Genomic DNA, 27,530 nt, shown 5'->3' on the forward strand with positions numbered 1-27,530 from the left:
CATTAGGTGACATGAAGTCTAATAAAAAATTATTACTGTCTCTCTTTTAAAATGATTACACCAAAAGCCTGATGTGGGGAAAGGAGCAGAAAGAGATAAATTCTAGAAGTAATTCTTTATCATATTGTCTTTCCTTTTCTTTTGTTTTCACTGTACCGATAGTTAACAGTTATCATTTTGCTTGTTTCAGACTTGAAAAGATGTATCAAGCCAGAGCAACATTACTTTTCTTCAAAATAAAGAATCTGTTTTCAAATACCACAATCAGAAGGAAAAGCAGCTAACCCAAAATTACTTATTCTGAGTAGAATTTTATTTTAACTTGATTTACTACTTTGTACTAGATATTAAAAAGATGTAAAACCTAATTAAAACATCAGTTACATATGTCTGGAGCTGCTTCCAGTGGCCATTATGGAGGTGTTGAATATTGGAGTCTACCTGCACACAGTTCAGTAATCACTCTTCTCAACTGCAGCTCTCACCAGCACTCTTTAGACTTTTCAGATGTGAGCTCTGCAGCACAGTCACTACCACTACAGCCCTGGGCAGGCTTGGGTTTCCAAAAACATCTCAGGGCAGGGGTGGGGAAAAGGTGTTAAAACAACAGTTAAATACAGACAGAAATGTTCAACCAAGCATGGCTTGGTACAATGCTAAATAATTTAAATATTGAAAAGAACACGACCAGGGAAAGAGAGTTTTAAGTAGGTTCTTAAACTGACTCATCTCTTCAGGCTGCTAATTCCAACAGCAAATAATCTGATTTTTTTTTCTGCTTGTGCTATTCCCAGCAAATCTTTAGCAGTTGGGCTGTAATATAAAAGCAGCCACAAATGCTTCCCAGATCTATCCCCCAACCTGCAGTTTCTAGTGACTCAGGTTCACACAGTACACTACTCACACAGCTTGACACAAATCCAGAGCAGTGTATTCTTGGGAAAACCCCTTGCTATGACAGCACAAGAAAGCCCCACAGTGAAGATGCAGCTAAACAAAAGCCCAGGAAATAGGTCACATGGAATAAATCCAGCCTGGAGCAGGTGACACTCACACAAAAGGTGTGCGTGACTAACACAGACATTCTGCTGAACCAGAGAGACAGCAAAGCTCCAGATTCACAGCAAAGCTCCAGATTCACAGCAAGGGTGAGCCTGGGAAAGAGACCCCTGGAGATCATCCAGTCCAACCCTCCTGTTCCAGCGGGGTCACCTACCAAGGTTTGCCACAAACCATGTCCAGGCAGGTTTCGAGTCCCCCAAGGCTGGAGGACAACCTCTGGGCAGGCTGTTCAGTGCTTAGTCAGCCTTGCAGTTAAACCCATTTGCCTTTGTTGAAGTGGCATTTCAGTTTTCCCCATGTCCTCTCATCCCATCACTGGGCCCCACTGAGGAGAGGCTGCTCCCTCTTCCTCACACCCTCCTATCCAGTATTCACACACTGACAAGAGCCTCCTGAAGCTGTCCCAGCTTTCTCATTCCTGGTGAAACTTATTCAAGTTGATGGACTGTTCTCCTTGTGAAGCATCTCAACTGTTCTCTCCTCTCTGTACTTTCTTCTGGCTACTCTTGTTTCCTCAGAATGCAGGTTTTAAGCTCGGTGCTTGTTAACGAGGACGCAGTAACATCTTGTTCCCCACAAAGTCCCAATTACATAAATTACTTAATTTTCTAAGACTGGTTTTTACATCCCTGAACAGTCAAGGGGTTTTTTTCTCATTTTATGTGAATTATCTGTCATGGCTTCACCAAGAGGAGTAATTAAAAAACGTGGCCATTATCACATGGGCATGAAACTCAGGCAGCAACCTGGTACAGATCAGCTTGAGGAATGCAGCAAGGCCACTTAACTGAAACACACCAGGCAAAATTCGCCAAAATAGAAAACTCTTGAGAAAAACAAGAGACAGAGAGACAAAAATATTTTAGGAGGATGTTGTGTCTGATAAGATGCATAATTGTTACTAAAAAGGCATTAACTGCGTAGTGACAGACATCTCTCCCTGAGGATGCTGAGCCTTTGGAACAGCACTGCACAGCACACAACCTCAGGGCTCCACAGATAACAGGAGCCTTGGAGCTCTAGAAACAGAGGACTTTCATCTCTCTGTAGCAGAAGTGTAGAACTTGTGACAGTCTGGCATCCCTGACTATCCCCACTAGAAGTCACAAAGGTGATTGCACCTGGGTGCACTGCCAGGAGCAGTGTCAGTGAAATCAGCTACGTTTCCAGGACACAAGATGGGATCCCTCTAATGGCACTTGTTTTCCAAGATAGGTATTATCCAGCTCACTGCAGCTGCTCAGCAGGTACAGCTGTATCTGTATGCAAAAGTCAGACTCAAGTTTTAGCAGCTCCCAAAGAGCTTTGGAGATGAAAAGAACTCAACTAATCAGACACCTGAGTAAAAGAGAAGCCAAACCCACGTTCAGAACAATCAGGGGAAGACATTTCAGAAGCTGCTACTGAAATGCAATCAGTAAATAGTATCAGTAAATATTAACAGAAGAGAACAGGTAGTAACTCCCAACAGTTATGTTCAACTTCTTAAATGTTCAGACAGAATCACTGATCTGACTGACTGCCACCAGGGATTAACCAGAGAATACAGATTTGTCCTAATTGCTATGTGCTCTTTTCCTCAGTAACTGGCCTGGAAAAATGCACATAATTGTGTTGTGAGTGCTTCCTGCAGTCAGCATTTCCAAATTCTCTGAAAGTTCCTTTCAGCTTCAAATTTTGTGGATGGATGAAAGGGTAATGTGGGAAACCTCAGCCAGCATAAATAAATACTTCTCCTTTGTTAGTTGTAGAATAATCATACTTGCCCTTTCCATTCACTAAAATGCTTAAGTGAAACTCTGGATTTAGTTAGATCTGCAGGCAGGTACTGTACACTGGGGGAGAACTGTTCTGTCCTACTCTGAATGATATTAGAACAAGCACTATGGTGGTAGGACAAAGCAGTTACAGGCCTAGTCAGAGGAAATTAAGAGGTCCAGTGGAGGCACTGGTGAGCAATATGGGATGTATTGGCAGGGAACCTGGGGAAGAGGGGCAAAAAAACCTTGTAAAGTGTAGGATGTAAAGCCTAGTAAAAAGGAAAAATTGTTTCCAAGCCACAAACCAAAGGCTTCAGTTCAGCCATGAGACAGGCTGTGTCACATCTGACTTGTGCAGACCCCTGCACTTGTGACATACTTAATCCAGGGGAGCTGAGGAAACAAACCAAAGTAAGAACAAACCACCCACAAAACCAAAGGAACAACCCCCCCCCTTTTATTCTGCTGGGTTATTTTGAGCTGGGTCAGGTCCCCAGGGCAGCACCCTGAGAGGAGGGACAAGGCAAGGGCAGGTGCCATGGTGGGGACAGTTCAGAGACCTGTGGAACCACTGCCTGAGGGTGCTCAGCAGGGAGTTCCTCCTGATGGCACTGCCACAATTCTGAACAGAGAGCTGGCTCAGGGCTGAGCCCAGTGCTGAGCTGAGCTCTGCTTCAGCTGGGTGAGAACCTGACCCTGGTCCATTCCCACCACACCCAGAACAGGGCCATGCCCAAGGTTAGGAGACACATCCCCACCTCCAGCACTGGCACTGGGGCTGCAGGAGCTGGAGGCTCACTGGGGATGGATGGATGGGTGGGCTGTCCCAAAGCCATGACTCAACAGGACCTGGCATGTGGGTGGATTCAAGGCAGCAAAACCTGTCCAGAACATTAATCACTGACTAATCAAGAGATATAAGAGAACCATGTAAACCTAACAGCCCTTGGAAGATAATTACTTCAAGTCTCATTAAAGGATCCCTCATTTGTTGCTGAAATGCAGCCATTTCCACAGTGGGAAGGAAGAGCTGCTTCACAGCAGCAACCCAGCCCAGGCAGAGAACTGAGAGGGAGAGCCACAGCTAACTCCAAGGTTTCTTGAAAAAGTTGAGGGTCAAGTCTGAAAAAATAGTACTTGCTCAGAACAGAGTTGAGCCATCACATCTCTTGAAAAAAGCATTAGTAGCTGGTCCCTGATAAGCAGTTGGATCACTTTATTTTATACTCACAGAAGTATCAGAACTGTCAAGTGTAAGTTTGTGTATGCTAAAAGGGAAACTAGGCTGCACTCAGCCATGAGATGATTTAAATGGCTGACCTTTGAAACAGTGCTAGTTTTTATAGATACCACATCTCTACACTGCTGAACTGGGGTGTTGGGACAACTTTTTAAATGTGTGAAATGTTACGAATTAGATGATGCAAATCAGAAAGCACAGATCTGCCAAACTTAACAAATGTTAGTTTTCCACTTCATTACAGAAACAAATATATCTAAGGACAAACTCTTAAATCATTGTCTGCTCTATTTCAATGTATTTTGAACCAGATAAGCCTAAAAATGCAAAGCATGAAATGAAAGATTGTGTTTTACCCTTGAAGAAGCTTTAGGCTGACTTTCAAAATAGAACATTGCTTCCCCCCCATCCTCTTCCTCTTTAATATTTTAGGGATTTCACAATCTGGTTATCAAGATCTGAGAATTCAAGACTAGGAAGTAAAAAGGAACAGGACTGAAAACTAGAAATAAAAAACAAAGAACCAAAAACTAAACTAGAACAGCAACAAATCTCAGCTCCACAACAGTAATCTCACAGTGCATTACCATAAGTTAAAAATAGAAAAGCAGAGAAGGATGTTACATTGTTAAAAAGTAGCTGAAAAATTCATTAGTCTTTTTTAGAACTCTGCAGTCTCTCTAATGCACTTGAGGGACGGGCAGGTTTGTTCCCCAGTTGCTCTGTGACTGAGGCAGTGACAGGGCAGCAGCACTGGCTGCCTGGCAGGGGGAACCAGGACGTGCCCAGCACGGGTGGGAGTTCCACCATTCCCAATGTCCACCATTCCCTGCCTTGCCCTGCAGCACAGGGCTGTGCCCAGGCAGCCTGGCAGGGCTCTGCCTGCTCTGCAGCACCAGGAGCACAAGAGTCACAGTCAGATTAAGTAAAATGAAAGATATCCACACCTCTGGCTAAATTAAATTCTGCTCATACTCAAACTAGAGGGTTGTACATTTGGCTTTTATTACTACACTAAGTATGAAACTGCTTTTAAACGTGACCAAGAGACTTTTCCAATGAGTGTATTAACCTGCTAGTCATTTGAAATTTGAAAGTCAAAAACTAGAGAATTTTGGCTTTTTACATCAGAAATCAGCAGCTAGAATAACTGTCCCAACTTGTATCTTTTGATTATGCCCTGATTATCCAATACAAAGAAATTTTGGTTTATATGCTACTACTCACAGTACGGGTTAAATGCTGTTGGGTAACAATGATAGTGATGTATTTCTAAAATAACAGTATTTGGTTAAGAGGGAGCAAAGAGAAGAAAAGCTCTCGAGGGACTTTTTTGTTTGTGTCCTATCCTACTTAATTACTCTGAGCCTGGAAATGAGAAAGGCTGGGGATACTTGTCTACCCTTCTCTGCAATGCTCCCTGCACTTTGTCAGAAACACAGGAGGAGCAACACCTGCTCCTTTTGCACAGGAACCCCCCCACAGGGCTGGAAACAGAGACAAACTGAGAGATGCACATGAGGACAGTACCTGCAATAGCTTGCAAGTGAGTGCAGGAAATGTATCCCACAATTCTTTGGTCCTGAGGTGTACTTCCCACTTGCACCTGGAAGGGAAGAAATAAAAAGGTGATTAATAGAAGAGCTCTTAGAACTCTACTGCCAAGCCTGTCTCTGCAGCCTCTGTATTGGCCTCCTTCCCCACCCTGTCCAGCTGCACTTAGAAAACACACACACACAGCACCAGAGACACTGCAGCTTACTGGGATTATGGGGCTTGCTGCCAGCACACTGACACCTTTCCCAGTTGCCATGTTCACTGTTTTGATTTTGAAGTGCAACATGTGCAAAAATTTGACTTTCTCCTGTTCTTTGCAGTCCCACTGGTTCTCTGTCCCACTTATGTTGTCACTCTTTGGTATCCCAGCCCTTGTTCATATGCAAGATTCAGGCCCACCACTCAAGTGCCATATAAAACTCATATTATCAGCAGCCTAACTGGCTTGGTATCTGAGTACAACTAGAATGAAGACTCCAAGGGAGTCTGAGAAAAGGATGAAACATGAAATAAATATTGATTTTGACAATGTTTTCTCCATTCTACAGCAAGTTTTGGATTTGAAGGGATTTTTTACATTCCTTTACAAAGGTGTTGGGGATTTTTGGTGTTCCTCAGCAGGGTTTACATCCTTCAGCTCCCATCAGCAGCCCCCCTGCCTGCCAGGCAGATGAATACAATGTGGACTCCTGCTCTTACAGAACAGGCAGGGCTGCCAGGGAAACCAGAATGCAGGAGTTCCTCAGCTGTAGCATATGTGACAATCTTTTTAAAATGTATTTGTGGGTGGACACACAAGCAAATTAGAATCAAGTTCTGGTTTAGGTTTTCAACTTTACTGACAGTTTTGGCCATTGAGGACTTACACAGCTGCAAATCAAAATTCCCAATGATGTGAGGATCAAGTTTTGGATTGTGGAAGGCAACTAGTTTGAGTGTGTGGTTTTCTTGTTGACAGTTAATGTGGCACTACTGCATGGACCAAAGAAAATGTCCACAGAGGAAAGTTGTACCCAGAGCTCAGAAAACACCATCACAGATAACTCTCCTTCACAAGGCTAGGTTCAAATTTTATCTGACACCCCTAAATAACAAGCAGAGTTCCATTTCATACAGACACAGTTTTGTAAGCTTGGTTGGTTTTCTTGTTTTTCAGCTATCCAAGAACCATCTGATTCATTTTATAACTGGAAAGTCAGCTTTGCAGTAAGTGAATTTAGAAGTCATTTGTACTTAACAATGCCTTGTTATCTTTCGAGGGTTTGTGCCAGCCAGGGGAGTGTGTAATAAACAACTGGCATTATTCTGTCTTCAGTCTGTTCAGTCCTTTTTTAGACCATCTTCCAAATGGATATTGATGGTGTTTTTATTGCTGTTCCCATTCAGCTAACCTGCTTCAGGGAGGGTGAAGGCAGAGGAAAACAAGGAGAACACAGGCAATCACTGCTGCATCTGCTCTTCCATGAGGAGACTGTCCTGAACTGAGGGGATTGCAGCAGTCTCAGAGGACGGGCTGATCTGCTGGGTGGCTGGCAGTGACTGCTGCAGGAGCTTCCCTGCACAGACTCTTCCCTCCTCCCTCAGGCTCCCTGGCTCTGAATGTCTCACTGTCACGGGGGAATCATAAGGAGCATTCTCTCCAGCTTTTTTTATGCAATATATGCCATTCCAACAGAAAAGTGGGAAACCGTTTATTTCCTCTGCTATCTAGGACAGGCAGGTGTAGGAACTATATTTTCCAAAATTAGTAATTCAAAATCGGGGTTTCTCTTCAATGCTGCAAACTATAAAAAGTCTCCACCAGTGCACTGATCTGAGTGTCTCATGCTGCAGGGAACAAGTGCTCCTGTCACATGCCCTTCAGTGCCATCCACAGCAAGCACACTGAAGGGAAACCACTGCCTGGAGAGTGCTCTGCCTTACAGCAGGAACGTGCTGCTGGTAATCCCCTTATTGACTAAAGCAGATGGAATAATCTCAGCATCTCTATCCAAAAAGCATAAAAGATTTAAGTCTAAAAGCTGAACATCCAAATGTAAATCACAGTCAGCTGAGAAAAAGAATTCAACTCAAATTGGCTTTAGGCTCTCCTGTGCAGCCTTCATGGAGTGCCTGCCAAGGCCTCGTGCCCATCACCCACCTGTGCCAGGATCCCACATTTCCATCAGTCACAAATAACTGTGGATCGGGAGGGTGCCCACGGGCACAGCTCTGCACTGAGATGGACTCGGTGTCTCCTGTCCAAGAATGCCCAGGATGGCCCAGGATAGAGCCTGGCTGTGCTGGAGCAGGGGGTGAGGGCAGCACAGGCCCCTCGGGGTTGGCCCTGCAGGGCCAGAGCCCAGGGCTCTGCACACAGTCCGGGGGAAGGGAGGGCTTGGGGAACACACTGGTACACACACAGAGCTCAGAGCTGAGCACATCAACATCATCACATCAACATCATCACATCATCACATCATCAACACCATCACATCAGCAACACCATCACATCAGCAACATCATCAACATCATCACATCATCAACATCATCACATCATCAACATCATCACATCATCACATCATCACATCATCACATCATCACATCATCAACATCATCAACATCATCACATCATCAACATCATCACAATGTGCCTGCATGGAAGTGCACCCAGAGCAGCTTGTCTCCTGGATTTCACATTCCCTCCAGCTTTTTTTGGCTTTGGGGGGTTTGGGGTTTCTTTTCAGTGGCAGTATTGATGGAAACCATGAAGCAGAGTATATCTGGTGTATAATCATAATGGAGGCAAATATTTGTGACCACTACTAGGAAAGTAAATAAATACCCTTGCAGGGTCCTCCTCAGTTCCCAGCTACAGTAGAGGCTCTACTAGATTAAACATGATCTGAAGTAAAATAGTAAGAAAAATCTGTTTATTCAATCTAATTTGGTATTTCACAGATGGACAAGGACTATGGGTTGTGCAGACAGGAAAACTACTCGACCTCTGGGATATTACAAGCCCTGTAATTCTGCATAAAAACATTCTTTTGTGTGGCCAACTGCTGTAGCTACTTTTAGACTGTTCCATGTCCCAGGGTATGTTATATTGTGGTGACTCAACGTGGCAGTCACAGAACACAACGCTGAGCCTTCAGTCCAGCTGCAACGTGGATCTTGGCACAAGGGTTCTGTTTCCACCACACCAACTCAGCACAAGTATCATTTTTGCTGCTTAACACAGAAGAACCCTCTGAACTCACATTTACAAAGAAAATATATGTAAATAAATAAGCCAGAGTGGCTCCTTCACCATAAGCCTGACTTGAGTTCACCTCAACTGCCCTGCATCAGTAGTTCTGTGTCAATAACATGCATTGAATTAACCTTCTGCAGAGAACTACTTCTGATACTGATTTCTAAAAATCACCATATGGTCTTAGTTGTGCCAGGAACAACTCTTCTATGTCTATGGAAATGTACAGGAAGGTAATATCTAAATATAAAGTCCCAATGTTTTAAAATAGGATAATTATTACAAGGGGAAAAAATCATATGTAATGTCTTGTTAAACTCTAATGTTACCTAGAGGTAAAATTAAAACTAAGAGAATCTATCTGCAGTTTAATAGAGTGTCCCAGTTATATAATTTTCACATAAACAAATTAGCATTTTTCAAAATTATGCTGAAATACGCAAAATATACTCCGACTTTCACAACATTTGCAATAATCAAACCAGTCAAACACTGGTAAGCTAAGACTGGATTCAGACTCCTGTTACACCACTGACCATTACATTTTGCTTGCTTTTGGGAGGGGAGTGTTAAAAGCTCATCACAGATGGGAAAGAGGCTTTTTCCCTTAATGGGGAAAGCCTACTAAGGGTGTGTTTGGAATCCAAAATGCCAGTTTCTGCTGCTTCATATTTACATTTGTCCCCTGCCTGTAAATCAAATAAATAAGTGCAAAACTGATAGCTCTGAATTTTTATTTTCCAAGTACTAACTCTGTCAAGCACACAAAAGCATTTGACATCAAGTCCTTTCTATTAAAAGATTTCATCTCCATGCCATAGCATAGTAGTACAATCTGTTGGAGAGACCATGCTGGGACTGTTCTGTACTATGCAAAATTGTATATATTCCCAGACTTGTTTTTCAAAATCCAGTCCTGTATGGACTAAGGAGTGGTTTGCCCTCCACTGAGGTTGCTATCAGGTAGTAAACTGCTCATGAAAGAAATCAAGCCAGCAAGGTTATGGCAGAAGGATTCTTATTGACAAGAAAAAAAAATTAATTAGTAGCAACAACTGCAATTTTAGAGCTACAGCAAAGGAATTAACTTAAAATTCAATCCCATTGCTTGCTATCATGGGAATTTTCTGAGCTAACTGGAAACCCATGCACATCTCCTGTGGATACTATGCCAGTATAGTAAGTACACAAAGCTGCAAACCTGACAAATACCTCATCTCTAACATTTATGTTTACACACATCTGTCCCAGCAGTGCAAACCAGTTCTACTGCGTCTGGACGTCAAGAAAAGCATCAACAGATACTTAAACAAAACCCAGAGAAATGCTACCTCAGTGCTGGGGTATTTCAGTGACAGCTTGAAAACCAGCTTCAAACATATCATTGCTGTGTTAGTAAATCATCAAATGCTTGGAAGGAAATGTTCTTTAATGATTAAAAATCTGGGCCATGCCACTTGATTAAAGAATCAAACTAGAGTCTCAAATACTGACCAGTAATATGTAGACAAAAACAAAAGGTTTGTTTTGAGGAGAATTTAACCTTTAGTGACATTTTCTAGAAGCTTTGCATTGCCAGGAGGGAGCCATTCAAAAAAACCTAAAATAAAGCAGTTTCTGAAATGTGTACCTTAAACGAAGGGTTACCTACAAGTCCAAGCATTTGCCATTGCCTCTTCCTTCAGGGGAAGCAAACCCTGCTATGCAAACAGGAAGAGAGCTAAAATTTTGGCAAACTCCTAGAAAAGGATCTCCCCAGAGTCTGTCACCCCACAACCTACACACAGCCAATAAAGCCAGGCTGGGAAAGGTCAATAATCTGACTGAAACCCTCAGACTCCCTCAGGAGACAGGATCTACCAGCCCAGTTCCAGCTTCAGCCCTTACAATTTAATCACATCTTGGCCTGTAAATGAGCAAAACCACCCATTTCACCTGCTCAGGTGACCCTGAAGGTGTCATTTTGCCACTGAAATAAATGCGACATGTAATGTTGCTTCCTGCAACCCCCTTCTGAAGAGGGTAAGTCTCCAAAGTACAGAGCTCTATGGCAAACAAATTGACAGTCACAACAAGAACCAAACTAATGATGTTCATATTACAGAGGCAAACTAGCCAGGCTGAAAGCACCCCTGCATGCTCGGGGGGAAAAAACCTCTCCCCCTAAAAACAAAAGCATGAACTCTGCATTTGTAAAGAATCATCTGCCAGGGCCTGGAGTAACTGTTTGTGCTGGAAATAAAACACCCCAGACAGAGAGGAAGAGCAGGGCCCAGAAACAGAATTTACAGTCAGGGTGACAGGGACTGACTCCCACAGAAACGTTCATCTCCCCATATGGAGCCAATATTGTTTAAGTTCAAGAGAAGCTCCACTAGAAATGCAGAAGGTTGAGATTCAACTGAATTACTGTGGATAAAGCAACTGTACAAGCACAAGGAGTGATATTTCCACACACACTCCAGGCTCAGACCTCCGAGGCTGATGCTGCAGGATGTGCTAACAGGGTTTGTGCCCCTCTGTTTCCTGCTGTGGGATATCATTATGTAATCCCATGGAATTATAAGGAGCAGATAGAGTGAGGAAGAGAAAAGGAAGTACAGTTTCCACCTTTCCAGTACAACATTTCTGTAACCTTCTGTAACTGTATCAACCCCTCCCAGCCCGGGTTCCCATTTAGTGCTTTTCCAAGAAAAGCAGGAAAGCAGGCACTGAGAAACTCCCTGGAAAACCAGTCAAACCCTGTCCTCACTCCTGGTACTGCTCAGAGAAGATACCAAGGAGAACTTGCAGATAATCACATTCCCAATTCAAATATTCCTGTCCCACAGAGATGACTTAGATTAGTCCTAACTCCCAAGAAAGATGTAATTTTGGTATGCTTAGACAGCGTAAAAAGATTGAGCTTATTTTTAGTCTTTTGACAGCTCTGCCTTTTGCCTTCAGAAATATGTAGCAGCTTCTAAAGAAGACACTAATTTATTATTATAAATATGTTATTTAAGTATATTAAAGAAGTTTGAAATGTTATAGAGATCAGCTCAAAATTCTGCAATTCTTTCTAGCTACATTTGCTCTTGATCATTTCAGAATCCTATTTTTCCCCACCTGCCATGTGACAACAATTACTGTACTGTGAACTCAGAGAATTTGTTATTTGGCAAAGGTTCATTAAGCTTACATGTGAGGGAAAGCAGCTGTAAATTGGTGCCACGAATGTAGGCTCTTCCTCTTCTGAAGAGGATAAAGCCCACAGCTCACATTCTCTCAAATCTGTATTTCAGTCTGCACAACAGTTTTTATTTGTCCCCCTTAATGAAGGGGAAAAAAACCATGATTAGTAACATTAATTATAACAAAGTGAAGGAACATGGTACAGTGCCATGGTAGGGTCTTTTTGTTCTTTTTATAAAAAGTCTCAGGCAGTTTATTGGACTCCATCCAATTCCTACATTAACATTTTTCAGCAGAAACTGAGCCTGTGGAAAATGTTTAGGTTACCCTCCTGCCTTAAATGGCACAGCTTTAGAGTCATCTAAACAAATTCAGGAGCAGCACTAGACCTTTCTTTTATACATCTTGGGATAACTGTAGTTGCTGGACAACGGATCAAGGACAAGAAAATCTAAGCACTGAAAAGTCTCCCTGTTGTTTTAGTGGGGTCAGAGAGCAGCCACTGCCCTTCCTGTGCCATCCCCCCAGTGCCAGACACACACCCCGGCTGGCTGGGACAGAAGGGCAGCCAAACTACCCAGGAAATGTGTCTGCACCAGGAACATAAACCAGGGAACCACAGAGGGTAATTCAGGGAACCCTCATTGTCTCACACAAAGCAGGCTCCTCGAGAGGAGAAAACAGTAAAAACTGTGCTTCAGAGCAGTTCTGCAATCAGAGCTGCTGCTCCTTCTGCCATCTGTTACCACCATATCAGCTCTTTGGAAAACAAGTTGAGCTTTGCACACAAAGCAAAGGTTGCTAGGTTTCCTTTAAGCAATGAATAATAACATGTTCCCTGAACAATTCCTGTACTCCCTGAGAACAGCATTAATTTTCAGAGAATTTGAAAAGTAAATCTGTTAATAACCTTAGGAATTACTATTAATTAAACACAAATTCTTCCAGAAATTTAGCAAAATCTACAAGACATCTTTTTCCTTTTGATTTCTTTTGATTTTGAAAAATACTATTAACTGTTCAAACTACCTACATCAAAGTGTAGTTTTGCTTTATAGTCACATACTGTGTTTTACGTGAGAATTCTTATTTTTGCTAGAATTTGCTCTCTTGGCAGATGTCAAAAATCAGAATAATTTCCTACTAAGAACGATAGGAAGGGCAGCCTTCTACATGAAATACTTCTGTATCTCCCAGTTTCATTGGGAGGAAAAAGCCTCCAAACCCTCTCTTCACTTGATAGCCATTGTGAATGATACCTCTTTCACTCACCTCCCTACCCCATGTATGCATTTACATGTCTTGTATAGCTTAGATTTACATTACAGTTACAGCTATTACAATTTAAGAATAAGAGAGGCAAAATCTGTCCGCAGAAGTGAGTTGTTAGATTGATACACCTGGAAAAATATGGACAAATTCATCAGGTCAAGTTAAGGATGCTTTCTTTTGTTGCACCACTGTCCCAAACTGACACAGCATCCCTGACAGACAGTGGAACTAAGAAGGCTCCACACTAAATCCTCTGTCTAAAGATGGATGTTGCAAGTTTGAAACCCAGTAAACTACAGACAGGTGATGCATTACACAGTTCCTGCTCAGCCTCACTGATATCTTTTAAACTTGATTTGACTGCAAAATGAACATCCAGTTTCTGAAAAGGATGTGTGTTTTAAAACTCCCTTTGAACTCATCCAAAGCACTGTGAATTAGTATTATAGGTGTGTCCAAGCAATGGTTGCAGAGTAGCTGAGCCCCCTGCAGTGTGCCCACGTTCCAGACACAGCCCAGCCAGCCTCCAGCTGGAATCCCCAGCACAGCATCTGTGCCAGCCCCACTCCCCACCTCTGTCTGCAGCACAGGCACTGGGAGTTAGAAAACCTCCAAAGGAGACTCAAGGGCTCTTCTCTTTGGCATTTTAAATTAATGTGAAATGCAATGCTGGAACAGAGTCACGGCAGAGTCTCCCAAGGGCCCAGCCTGTCAGAGGATGAAAATGGATTGGCTGATTTATGTATTTGCTAACTTCTCCTCCGAGTCTTTAGTGGCAACTAGGAACAGTGGTTTAACACTTCAGACATGAAACTGTCACTTGGATGTAAGTGACATTTCCCCCTTATTATATGCTATTTTTCCTGGGACTGTGTCCCTCTTACATCCCAATGAGACCCTCAGATTAGAGGTAGAAACACTGGTAGAGTTTGAAGAGTTCCAAGTGCTCAATGTAAATCAGCCCTCCAGTTTTGCAGAAATGGACTTTACACAACAGCTACTCACAACTACATCATCCTCATGAGTTCCCACTGACCTGGAAAGCATCAGCCTGCAAAGATGGAAAAACCAGCCTGTGACTTCTGTCAGGAGAGCACCAACAACAGCCCCCTTTGTGGCAGACACCTCTGTGAGGAGAACAGACCAGGGCTCCAAAAGCTTCCTTTGCACAGGTCTGCAGACAGATGTTAGAAGGCACTAAACAGTGCTAAAAGCCTCTGGAATGTATTTCCAACTTCATTCCTTGGTTGTGACACTGGAGGTGTTAAGTCACAATCAAATCACTCTCCCTTCCTGTGCTTTAGTTTCTCCTTCTATTAGGCAGGTATTGACCTTTCTTCATTAAGCACCCTGAGATGTAGGAATGAAGAGCAAGTAGGTAAGAGCTGATTGTTATTAGAGCTACTAATAATAATCCTTGAGCTCTGTAAGTCTCTTGGGTAAAATAATTTTGTATGACTAAGTACATCTCTCAAATCCTTCCAAATCTCTACCTGAACTTTACAAACAAGATAGTAAAGACAGGGCAGGGAAAAGGGCAGCAATGGAAAATCATTTCCTCCTCACTGGAGACAGAACACATTGCAAAATGTAAAAAAGTGCAAAACCCTTGTACCTGGGCAATTGGGGTCTGTCCCCCAAAATAGTTTTGTCTTTTTCAAAATATTTAAACTTTCATTGAATATTTAGTTCTGAGACCTTTAATTTATCTCCTTAACAGTTATATTTATAGTAAGGAGACAAATCATACTTATCAAACAAGAACCAGTTTCTTTCTCTTAACATTCTTCTGAATTTAGATGTTAAGACTGTCTTGAGGTTCAGAATTATCTGAATAAAGGCTTCATCCTCCCAGTGAGTGGAAACATTGACTGGCTTTATCCACATTTTCAAAACAAGAAAGTCTTCTCTCCCCTCAATCACCACTTTTCACAACTTTTTGGTTTTAACCAACATGGAGAGCAATTGCTCCTTTACTCAGAGATGGAAGCTGTGCAAGGGGAACAGTCTGCATAAGTATCCTTAAACAACACTCAATTGTTGTCTTTTCTACTTCAGCAATGGAAACACTGTGCTTGCCACAGGAGTCAGGAACTTAAAAACACAGAGTTTGCATAGACAGATACACTCAACTCCATTCCACTATGGAATGGGAAGCAATCAGGACTCTCTGGTTCTGCAAGGCTCTCTTACTTTCTTTAAAACCAAACTGAGAGAAACTCTAATGTAGGACTGGTTTGTATTATATACATTCAAAATGCTCTAAGAGCCAGGAAAACTACCACCTAAAAATAGGGATATAAGCTGTCTATTGCTGGCTAGAATGACACTTGCCAACCAGAGTTCTGATACCTTTTGCTACCCCAGTGCGAGACCTCGAGGCTCCTGAAGTTAATGGATTGATTCTCACTGACTTCAAAAATAAACCAGGCTTTTACTTACTGTAGCTTTTGTCTCTGGAGTCCACACACACTCAGTTACTGATTAAGAACTACATCAAGAAAAACAACCTTCAAACCTACTTTATTTCAAAGATAAAATTAAATAGAATGTTCCTACTTTTTTTCTTACTGCTGCTGTCAAAGAAATGACCGATGATCACTTAATGTATAATGAAGACAGAAAGTAATTTCATATCAAGACAGACTTAACTCAGAATGAAAAATATTTTAGGAATGAAGCACAGTATGTCAAAATGACACAGAGAGGAGAAAAAATGGTCTTTTGGCTGGGCAGAATTCTGTTATATTTAAAAGAACGGAGTCGTCTTTGAATCTTCACAATAATTGGTCTCTATTCCCTGCTCAACTGTAACATTATTTAACTACTCGGATCCATAATTAAGTTCATCATCCCAGTGGAATTTTGAAAAGAGGCTTAATTTTCTGCAAGAGAAATGGAGACATTGCAGCCTGCCTAGCTGGGTGGCAAATCAGTGACTCAGCAGTGGGCAGCTGAAAACAGATTGGGTTTAATCTCCTAATCCCCACTCTGTGCATATGTTGAAGGGTAGTCTTTGTGACCCCAGCAGTATTTATACTGCACAACATCTATGTCTGTTTTCTGCTGGCAGCACTTTATGATGAAAACAATAAATTGTTGCTGTTTATAAACACATAAGAGTATAGCACAGAAAGCTTAGATCCAGTTTTTGGAAATCTGTATTCAGATATGGATAGCCTTTTATGTCAAATGTATATGAAATAGTGAACTATTATCAGAATGCAAAATCTAATATTTGCCCTTTTTTTTTTTACACAAGGTACAATATCAAGTTTTTTCTTTGTTTACAAATTACAAACAGGGGGTACAAAACCCCACACCGATCCTTATTCACAATCCATGTTCTTAATGGCTACTAATGCTTATGTTGAGGACTTGGGACTAGAAAATACATATAATTTGAGCACCTGGTGTACTTTGCTAGCATTACAAAAAAGTTCAGGGTTTAGTTAGGGAAACCTATTCCAAAATCTGAGATCCAGTATTCACAAATTAGAAGAGACCTCTCTCCAGTTTAGAAAGAGACCAGCCAGATTCTCCCAAGAACTAAGCACAAACAGCCTTGGAAAAGCAAATCGCTGCATGCAGACTTTCATTTCTGCTTTTCGTGATTTACAGACATATAACCCCAGGCTTCCTGTTCTCTCTACCATTAGTTAATTTAAGTAAACTGTGTTAATAAAGGAAAAAAGCTCTGTGCTCCCCAGTGTTCCAGGCACTTCTTTTCTCTTGTTTACTCCTCCTATCTTTCCTTACTAATCCTTTTGCAACCAAGAGAGAGAAGTAGCCACATATTTCACTGCAATTCTTTCAGTTTTATTATACTGGCATTTAGACTTCTAATTGTCTTTTGATTGCCAGACAAGCACACAACAAGCATAAGCTGGTTTCCAACAGTAACACCCATTGCTCTGTGCTAATGTTATGAAGCTTAGAATTCGGGCATTTTTTTACAGATATTTCTGCAAAGAAATAAACTAAAATTACATGAAAACTACTTCAAATTTTGACTTTATAAAATTATACTTGAGTTCTACCTCCAAAAGTCCCTCATTATTTCATGCACATCCATCATTTTAATACAGTGTCTAGGTGACAGGACCCATATATAGGTTATATCAGGAAATCTAAATCTGAATATTGCCTCTGAACTCTTAACAGAAAGGAGAAAGTAATTTAACATTATAACTTCTCACATATATAGAGTCAATATTTGTGGCTTCAAAAAGGCTCTTACCTTGAGAAATAAGGCTCCCTTGGAAGCCAGGGAGTCCATTCCTCTTCCATTGGGGTAACAGTGATAGGCAGCATCCATGACAGGATAGCGGCTGGCAAAGAGCAGGCCACTGTTCACAAACTTAAAGCTGCAGCAGCCGTGGCAGCTGTAGACCCCAACATCATAGACAATGTATTCAAAGTAGTGGTGGAGCTGCTCTTTCAACTTCTCTGCAGCTCTTTTGTCAAACACTTCCTGCAAACACAGAAAGTCCAGGTTGGCAGGGAAGAAAGCAGAGATCTCATGGTCGAAGGTCTCGTCCGTGTGTTTCTTTTTCCGCACCGACGTTTTCTTCATGATGGAAGCTTTGTAGAGGAGCTTGTTGTTGACAGTGCTTTGGTCCACGGTGCCATCTCCAGCACGGACCTTCACCAGGGACTCTCGTGAGGCAGAGTAGCTGTCTAAGCTCCCAGAATCTCCTTCCTTCTGTTTGTGGTTTGGTGTTTTTGAGATCTCTGCATCCCCCTCCAGCGAGGGCTCTGCCGGGCCGCTGGTGTGAGCCCGGCCATTGACGGTGTCTGGTTCTGGGTCTGACATGTGGCCATTGTCCTCCCCATTGATACGGACAATGCAAGTGTTTTCTTCTCCCTCAGTTGGCTCTCCACTTCCACCTTTCTCTTCTCTCTCCTCGCTGTTGTTTGAGCCAGAATTGTCTCCTTTGTACTCCATTGACGTTGTCCTTTTGATGCCAGCGTTAACAGCACGGTTGGTGTTCTCTCCCCCCTGGGGGGAGGCCAGGCTGCTGAAGCTGGCGGCACTGATGGAGGTGTTGGTAGGAGAGTCTATGTAGATCTTGATCTGGGGTCTGCTGGCCCCGTTGTGGATCCTCCGGCCGATCTCTTTAGCCCTCGCCTGCGTATTGAAAACATTATTGAACCTTGCCAGCGAGTCGGGCAGCAGGCAAACGTTGGCAGTGCCAAAGCAGAAGCTCTTCCCGCTCCCTGCAGCCTTCCATTCGGTGAGCAGCGTGGCTCCATCGGCACGGTGCTTGTCTCTGAGCCTGGAGTAGATGTACGGCCTCCGGGCCGACTGCAGCGGGGACCAGAGCAAGAAGCCGATGAGAGCGAAGGGGAGAGAGGCTGCCAGCAGTGCCAGGTAGATGGGAGTGGTGATGATGATGCAGAGGGCATGGAAATAGCAGGGGTCATCTGCTCTCTGCCGTTTCTCGTAGGTGGTTGGAACAAAAGAGCCCACGAGCCTGTCTGCCAGCCAGTAACATGGGAAAATCAGGGCCCAGGAGAAAGAATGCAGAACTGACAGAAAGCTGTTGGGAAAGGGAGAAGTGTACAAAACCATTGCAGCTCAATTACAACAACACTTCAGGGCCTACTACATGATGTCACTGTGTCAAGCATCCATAAGAACACTGGGAGAGGGCTGGGGAAAAGAGGTCCAGTCAGGAGTTTTGGTTTTTTTCCAGTGAGAGTCAATAACAAAACTTTAAGAGCACCATTTCACTGTGTTGGAGTGAAAATGAAACAAGGCCACTGTTTTCGTCTGGCTTTTTGGCATCTATATTTGGCAAAGGATGTCATTGTTCACTAGGGGCTGCCATAATGAAACACTCCAGAGGCAAAAGGGAAACCTATAAAAAAACAAAAGACAAAACATATGTAATGGTTATTGGAAGTTTAAAGCAGATTCAGATTTTCTCACAACAATTAAAGGCTTATTATGTAGAAGGAATATTTAAGCAAAATATACACTAATTGTCATTTACATTATTGTTTTTAAATTCCAATTTTCAGCTCTGAAGGAAACAATACTAATCAAGTATAAATCACAGTTTCACCTTTCCTCTGAAGAGAGATTAGGTCTATCAAAAGCAGTCTTACCACTTGGGAAATTCTGACCTGAGGTATTTAGTAAATGTCAAGATTAACCAAAGACATCAAATTTTTAGGGGTCTGATCTTACAAAAGGAAGAAAAATCTGGTAAGATAGTGACAGGGCCTTGTAACAAAAACTGACTAGAGGTAGAAATCCAATTTTAAAATAGAATGAGAAAAATCGGGTTGTGTGGGGACAAAGCTATAAACACCTTCAAAAGCAAAACAAAATAGTTGGTACTCAAATCCTATGGTGAAGAAAGAGGTAGAAAGTGCCTGTGTTGAAAAGGATGGTGGGACCATAACACAACTGCTTTTAACTTCTGTGTCCTGGGCATGCAAGGAACGACCTCAGAGACCTCAAGGAGAATGTCTAGAGATCCAATGATGTGTAATAAATACACATATACTGATATCAGGAAAAGATCACCAAAACCTGATTAAAAATAAAAAAAGTGTGGGGGGAGGGTAGAAGAAAAAGGAGTTGGTTTTGTGCCACAACACACCCACAGCCTCCCAAGGGCAGTGACAGCCCTGCCATGGCTGCACCCTCTGCCAGCACCAGTCACTTCTGCTCCAAGGGCTGGACTCTCCTGGGCAGTTTTGCCCTGATGGTACTATTTAGATGGAAATTGGAAAGGTTAGATGGAGGAAGGGGTTTTTTTTGTTTTGCTTCAATTGTTAGCTAAGCATAACTTTAACAAACTCATGCAACATGTTTGAGTTCAAAGAAATGAGTGACAAGTCAAGTGCCAAATAACAAATGCTTGGCATTTGCTCGTTGCCAAAGGCATTTTGGGATGCTGATAATAGAGGGAAGCCTAGCAGATTTGTTTTCCTGAATGATTTTAGGACTCTTCAGTAAAAATGCTCAAAAGAGACTTTGGCATGGACATATCAGACAGAAAAAATAACTTAAAACCTACCCGAATAATGTAATTACCATTAGAAAAGAAAAAAACATAAAGAAGTTATTCTGTTCTACTGGATACTTAAAATGCTTTCTAAAAGCAGCAGACCAGAAAGGTTCTTGTTTACAGCAGTGCCAAGGGTAAACAGAACATCGGGTTTGGGATCTGTGAAGTGAGGACAAACCACAAACCTTACAGTCCAACTTCCAGGCTGCCGACCTGCCTGGTGAAAGCTGCAGTTGTGTTGCAGAACATAAGGTCAATTTGACTTTTACTATTTTAAAACAACACACCACAAAAAATGCAGAAGCACAATGGATCCATAAAAATTTGCCTAATTTGGTCTTCTATAGATAAGTGTTTTCTTAAGTCTATGATGACAGGGTGTTACAACTCCTAAGGGAACACGACATCAGGTGACAATTTGTAGATAGAGCAGTCAACGCTGCTCAGTGATGTGCTGAAGTCAAAAAAACCCCAAATCAATCCAACACAACTCTTGCCAGTTCTGTTATGGACTGCAGTGTCAATAATCTGACAGATAAACAGCTGCCCAGCAAACCATGAAATGCCCAACTAAAATAGCTCACAAGAGCAATTATCCAGCTGATGGGGACATACAGTATGGAACAATTCCTGCTTCCTGCAGATCCAACATGTGTGTTAGTAACAAAGGAAGAGAAAAGAATGCAAGCACAAATGCTTTTGGGGGGTAAGACTGCACAGCAAATGTCAGAAAGTAAATTGGTTGACTGAGGTTTGTTTTAACAACTTTTAGCAAGAACGAAATTCTTTGTGAACATTAAAGACTGAATGATGGTTCAAGGTCACATTGGAGACTCCTACACTTCCTCTGCCTTAAAAAGGGAGAGTATCTTCAGAAATCAGGACAATTTTTGACCAGGTGCCAGTTGTATTCCTCACTGCCAGCCTGCTGGAGAGGCAACAGGGATTTGAGTACAGAGATGTATTCCATCCATTTTATTTCATGAATTCTCATAGAATCCCCACAACTAATGATACAGAAGTTTAAAAACTCTGGTAAGTTTTAAGATATCATTGCTGGAGAAAAAGGAGAACAGAATCATTAGCTGGATGTCCTTTACATTTTTGCATATTGGAGACAGAAGACATGGACACATCAAGATCCTAATTAAAAGCACTCTTCTTCCAAGTAAATTATTATCCTGATTCATTACACTTACAGATGAAGGAAATCACACAACTTGCCAAAGCTCTGTTACAGATTCACTGTTTGCTGCAAAGTCACATGTATACTGGTGTCTCAAAGCCACGCAAAAAACCAGAATTAAGAGAGTCATGAGAGCCAGATTTTATCTCAACAAGATCTTAAAGGGTGAGGGAAGGCACCGTGTGAGTCCACCGGCCCTTGGCAAACATGACGTCAGTGCCATCTCTGCTAATGCAACGGTTCAGATGGAGCCTAAAGCCAAAGTGCCTAATTCCTCTGATGAAGGGCATTACTTGGTAATCCAATGCTTTATTCATAGGGCTTTGAGAGATTAAGGGAGAATTTAAGATATTGCAATGAAACAGATATTTTTGTATGCTACAAAGACGTAAACTGCAATCTTGTTTAGTTGTTTTTATTACTTTCTAAGTGTTTGAAGGCTAAAAATAGGCCTTATTTAATTTTTTTTATGGTGGCAGTATAAAACATCTCAACTTCAGTGATAACAAGACGTCAGGCAGAAAGGTTTGAAAGATTTTTATGATTATAATTATGCCCAGAAGTATGCTAGAGACACCATAGATCAAAAGACATGTTCCCAGCTCCAACATCACTTGCAAACTAAACAAAGGACTGTACAAGTCAACAAGTGGTAGAGAAAGAGAGGCAAAACAAGAAATGTTGCCATAATAAGGTTATGCAGACAGTCTAGAAATGGTCAGAAAAGTTTTAACTTCCTTTTGCTAAGAAACTAAAATACACTTTCCAATTCAGACAACTAAGATTTCTTCAAAGTTCTTCAAAGTAATATCTCCTCTGTATTTTTAAAAATACTTGTAAATCACTGGCAGAACAATTATTTTTTAAAAAATGAATAAAACTGCTGAAATGACTGATTTGGAAAGTTACCTTATAGGTAACTTACCAGTTTCTGCCTAAACGTTCTCCTTTCTTTCTAAAGAAGGCAATCAAAGGCTGCCTTGCTGCTCTGCAGCCTGTCTCTTTTATGTCCACAGGCTGCCATCAGGCAGGAAGTCAGTATAAACAAGAGGTTTAACTTAATTGAACTAACCTGTAAAAAACAGAACACTAAGAAGTTTGAATTGACAAGTCTCATTAAATATTGGTGATGTCAGCAGCTAAGTAGATGTCTGCAGGGAAAAAAACCAAATACCCCCCCAAACTGATGAAGCTGCTCAAGCCTCTGGAGTATTTGTGAATGAGCAATGGTGCAATCTCTGGTCAACACAAGGAGGTATCAAACACCTGGGCTAAATTTTCCAAAGGAGTCTTTGGAATCTCAGTGATGCCTTTCTTCACATTTCTGTAAAAGGTGAACATGAGGGAGACGTGGTGCTGTTATTACCTGCAACCTTGGCAGCTCCAGGGACCTGACCCAGGGCTCTGAGTGCATTGGGCCCCTTGTGTCCCAGAGCCCACCCTGCTGGAGCTGGACCAGGGTGACACAGGGACCCCCAGGCACCCATCAGACACTGGCAGTGGGAGCCTCTCAGCCCCTTCATTTGAAAAAACAGTGGCTGCAGCTGCAGAGAAATTAGCCTGGCATGGTACCCTATGTACCCCCGACCCAAATGGGACCTTTTCTCTCACAGCACTGAAAATTTGCTTATGATCACACTGCAAAACTTGCTTTGTGCTTGACAGTTAAGTGTGGCATGGTAACAGATTCTCATTTCCAAAAGCAAATCATCCCATTTTGGTAGTCCCAGATCACATTCCTAGAACAAAAACCATACCCACACACCTTCTGCTACCTGAATTAAACTGGATTAAGTTTTAAACTTCATAAAAAAATATAAATTCAATTATGTTAATGTATGGAAACACACAAATGTTAAAAATCTATCTGAACTATTATATAACCCACTGAATAACATTAAAAACATGACAGTTTTGTCCCTTTTTTCTTTCAAAATGGATGGAAAATTGAAGCTGAATTCATTATTGCAAAACCAGCTTTTATATTCCTGCAAGCAACACTGATTCTACTCTGACACAACAGATATTATCTGCTTAAAACTCATGTGCAGAATCCTAAATGCAGAAGGGATACACCTCATCTTTCAAGCCTGGGAGAGGTTTATTCTTTACTTTACACACCCCAACTGTGACCCCAGCAATGAACAGCCAGTTGGTGTATTAGAACACCAGCTGTACTCCCTGGGGGCCTGACCCAAACCTAGGAAACGTCACCAAACCAACTCCCAATTCTAAAATATACCTCCAAAACTTTGTGCATTCTCTTATTGAATGTGAATGCACCAATACCAGCCTGGAAACATCAGCTGACTGGTCAAATACATGTCCTGCAGGAACGTTTTACCAGGGCATTTATTTCTACTTCATTTTAAGGCATGAAGGCTCACCTAAAAATCTGGACACCAGAAACTTTCTTCAATTACATTTATTTCAGTGGAAATAGAGGCAGACTGACAATTTCTGTTGTTTTTCAGAGGGGCCAATGCCATGAATGCCCTAAAAATATCCTGGTTATGCAAACAAAGTAACACAGCAACCAATGCCAGTTATGATCAGTTATTACTCTAAAATATAAATTTAATTGCATTGTTTGAGTAATTTCTTGGAATTCATACCAAGATATCCTAATCAGCAGAACTGTCTCTTCTCATATGGAAGACAATCATATTTCCAAGTGTCAATTCCTTTTTATGGCCTTAGGAACTGGTAAGAAATAGAATCAATAGCATCCCCTCTAAGGCTGAAAATAACAGCAAATACTTCAGACAGCTTTACATTTTCAGACAAGCTTTGCTATCAGGCAAGATTTAGACAAAGCAAAAGTTCATCTGCCCAGCTGGTGATCTCAGTCAGCACCTGGAAAGCTAAACACTCTATTTTGAGCCCTTATTTGGTGTCCTTGGTAGTGAGACAAGTGCAGTGCACAACCCCAGAATCTGTGACACTGAGCTCTGTTTATACAATAGACACAGAAGGGGTTCTATTTACAAAATCACCTTTTAGTGTGCTTTAGCCTCGTATTTTACAGGAGCTGGAGTAACTCAATAATGGCTACATAAATCTGATCTTTGTAGATGGTTTGTTTAACAAATCTCAGTGAGACAGAACAGTATTGGCTTTAGGTGCCCAATATAGGAGTGGAGATAAAATTTTTCCTACTCATGTTTCACCATCTCAAACCTCCAGAGCCTGACTCCAGCCCAGAATTTGTCAGGGGGCACAGGCTCCCTGGAGAATGAAAAGCTGTACTTTCTCAAGCAGCACTTTGAGCCTTCGGGTTTCTGGTTAGTCCAAGACAGCTCAAGAGAAGTCTAAAGTAACCAATTTTCCCTGGAGTAGGTATTTTTATTCTGTTGAAATTGGTCTTAAAACTGGCAAAGAAAAGTTACCCTAACTGACAGTAAATCCAACACAAATCCCTGCCAATAAATATCAGTTTCTCTATAAAAAAGCTTACCTCCAATTCTCAAAATACTTTATAAAGGAAATTAAAATACAACACAACTGAACTAAAACACAGCTGCTCCTATAAAGAAAGTTAAAGGACATTTATTCATGTTCTACTTTTGGAAAATTGGAAAAAGAGAATTTTTAACTTGAATAAGTTTTCATGGAAACCCTGAGACTGCACTCCTTAACTCGCAATTTCCAGCTCTACTGACAAAGGCATATTTCCTCAGGATTCAGAGACCTAATTGTATGGTGGGTAATCACATAAAAATCAGCATTACTCAAAACTCAACACACAAATACTGGATCTTTCCCCCAAAACTTACGACTATGTCAATGCAAGAATTCAAACTCAAGATTTCTTAAGATCAAATTGCCCTGAGACATGCAACAAAAGTACTCAGCCTATTTTCAAACAGTTAAACATAAGTCTATTAAAATTCTCTTTTTAAAAACAAAACAAAACAAAAAAATGACCCCAAGCACTCCACACTTGCAGTTTTTCAAACGTGGTGACAAATTCAAGCAAAAATATTCTGTTTACTTATTTGTAAATGGAGTCTGGCAGCACTGCTGAGCAGAACCAGCCCTCGGGCACTTGGCACCACACTGCCCAAGAGCCTCTGTTTGCTGTGGGCAGAGCAGACCCCAGCTCCTGCCTGGAGCTTGCAGCCTTTCAGGTTCTGTGTTCAGAGATTTCCCCTCCTCAGACATCACTGCTGCTGGGCACGAGCTGTGGGGCAATTTGGTAGAAAAAAGTGAATGCAAAATTTGAGGTGGGATAGGAAGAGGGGAATCTCATTTCTCAGCCAGAATTTTTTGTATCTCTGTGGAAGAAACAAGAATAAAGGGTAATTTCATTTTTTGTATTATATACAAAATTATGTATATACTTGAAATATCAAAATTGTGCTGTTGGTAATCAAAGTGGTCCCTGTTTAGAAACAAAACAAGAGAAGATGTGCTAAATATGGAACATTCTACCAATTCTACCACTAAATAAGAGAGTAGTATAAACCAGAAAAAGAACCTGACAAGAATCTGAAAAGAAAAAACAATTAATAAAAGAAAATGAGTGGCTACTTTGTTAGGGCATGCATATGTGCATACAGAGTTCCTTACTGTTCTAGGGACTTTTATTTTCCTTAAAAATTCTGTGCTTTTCTGTTATCAAATGCATTTGTAAAGATCAGGACAATCTACAGATATTTCATTTTACACCCCATATTTTAATTACTCTTGCAACTGCAATGAAAACAGGGAGTGTCCTGTCCAGAGAAGGAGCAGGAGGGGCAGAGTATCTGTACACATGTCAAAGTCCTGCAGGGTTCTGGTGTGATCACTAACAGTTGATGCACACTAGATGCTTCTCTTAGCCATCAGTAGAAAAAAATTCTTTAAATATTTAATATGCTTTTGAAAATATCTACTGAGTCAAACTATTACTAGTTTTTTATTATGATTGAAAGTAAAATGTTTAATTGAAACAGCTGTTCCTTAATAAATAACCAGAAGCTCTGTGCACCAATGCGTGGGGTTTCCAGATTAGATTTTTGTGCACAGTATTTCATGCGTGATATTTCCATATACTAGAATATAAGTCTAAATAAGATCTCAATCCAAATAAAAAAGCTGTAGAGAATCTGAAGTGCTGATTCAAAACAGACCTAGGCCTATCCCCAGCATAAACAACTTGATCTCAGTATTAGATTTAAGATGCAAAGCACACATCCCTGATCCTCCCTGCTGCTTTTATTCACTCAGACAAGCTTTACTGTTACAACTGTTCACCCAGAAGACAAGGTACTATGGACAGATGCTGCTATTCCAGGGGGAAAAGTATGGAGTGCACTGAAGTTTGGTCCAAACATAGTCAGAAAAACCACAAAGTGGCTTATCTTTTTTTTTTTTCTTTGCCAGCTCTGGTTCCATATTCACAGTGCAAGCAACTAATTTTAGCTTCAAAAAGGTTGGGTTTAGTAACCACCACAAACCCAGTTCTGCCACGCCAAGTTACACAGGGGGGTGGTTTCACAAGACCTTCACTGAGGTATTTGTCAAGCTTGTTCCATTCTCCAGACTCACTGTGCAGTCCATTATTTTCAAAGAGCATTCTCAGACATGTCAAATGTCTGTGCAAATTATTAGGTGCATAGAAGTGCTAAGCAGTGCAGCATTCACAGGAGGACTGTTAATGCAATGCCTAAACTGGAGAGCCTTTTGCTACATCTTCCAAACCAACAGAGGCTTGTCCTGCTACTAAATAAACTCATTTTGCCCTGTGATTCACTTCAGAATTCAGTTTTTAAGAGTCATTTTGTAGAGCAGAAATATATTTCTAAAAATTCAGTTGTCTTTACTAGAAATGCAGGCTTTCATATATTGAATGTAATGACCTTGGAAGTGAAGCTCTTCAGCACTGGAATGAAAATCATATTTCAGTGCAAGTTTGCATTATCTCCTGCATGTAACAGAACAGTTCCCAAAGGAAAAGGTGCAAGTTGTGAAAGGTAACGTTTCTGCTACTGTTATTTTTGGGGGGTTATCTGATTCTCCCTCCACAGCTGAA

General features: G+C 41.4%; 1 protein-coding gene across 8 annotated transcripts in view; it reads right to left on the reverse strand.

The window, feature by feature from the left end:
- The window catches only part of SMPD3 (sphingomyelin phosphodiesterase 3), an 83,881-nt gene that overhangs the window by 15,900 nt on the left and 40,451 nt on the right, over nucleotides 1-27,530 (reverse strand). For 7 of the 8 annotated variants that reach the window (XM_051771276.1, XM_051771275.1, XM_051771278.1 and 4 more), the window contains 2 exons: nucleotides 17,541-19,164; nucleotides 5,593-5,668 (listed from right to left, as the gene is read on the reverse strand). In XM_051771276.1, coding sequence (XP_051627236.1) covers nucleotides 5,593-5,668; nucleotides 17,541-18,875 — 1,411 coding nt within the window. In that variant the 5' untranslated portion in view covers nucleotides 18,876-19,164. Of the gene's footprint in view, nucleotides 1-5,592; nucleotides 5,669-17,540; nucleotides 19,165-22,436; nucleotides 22,574-27,530 lie in introns of those variants that run through there. The other variant, XM_051771279.1, reaches the window with a different exon arrangement.

This window comes from Manacus candei, unplaced genomic scaffold (assembly GCF_025592945.1).
Source record: "Manacus candei isolate 608988 ecotype Guabito, Panama unplaced genomic scaffold, ASM2559294v1 h1tg000131l, whole genome shotgun sequence".
In the NCBI taxonomy this organism is placed as follows: domain Eukaryota; kingdom Metazoa; phylum Chordata; class Aves; order Passeriformes; family Pipridae; genus Manacus; species Manacus candei.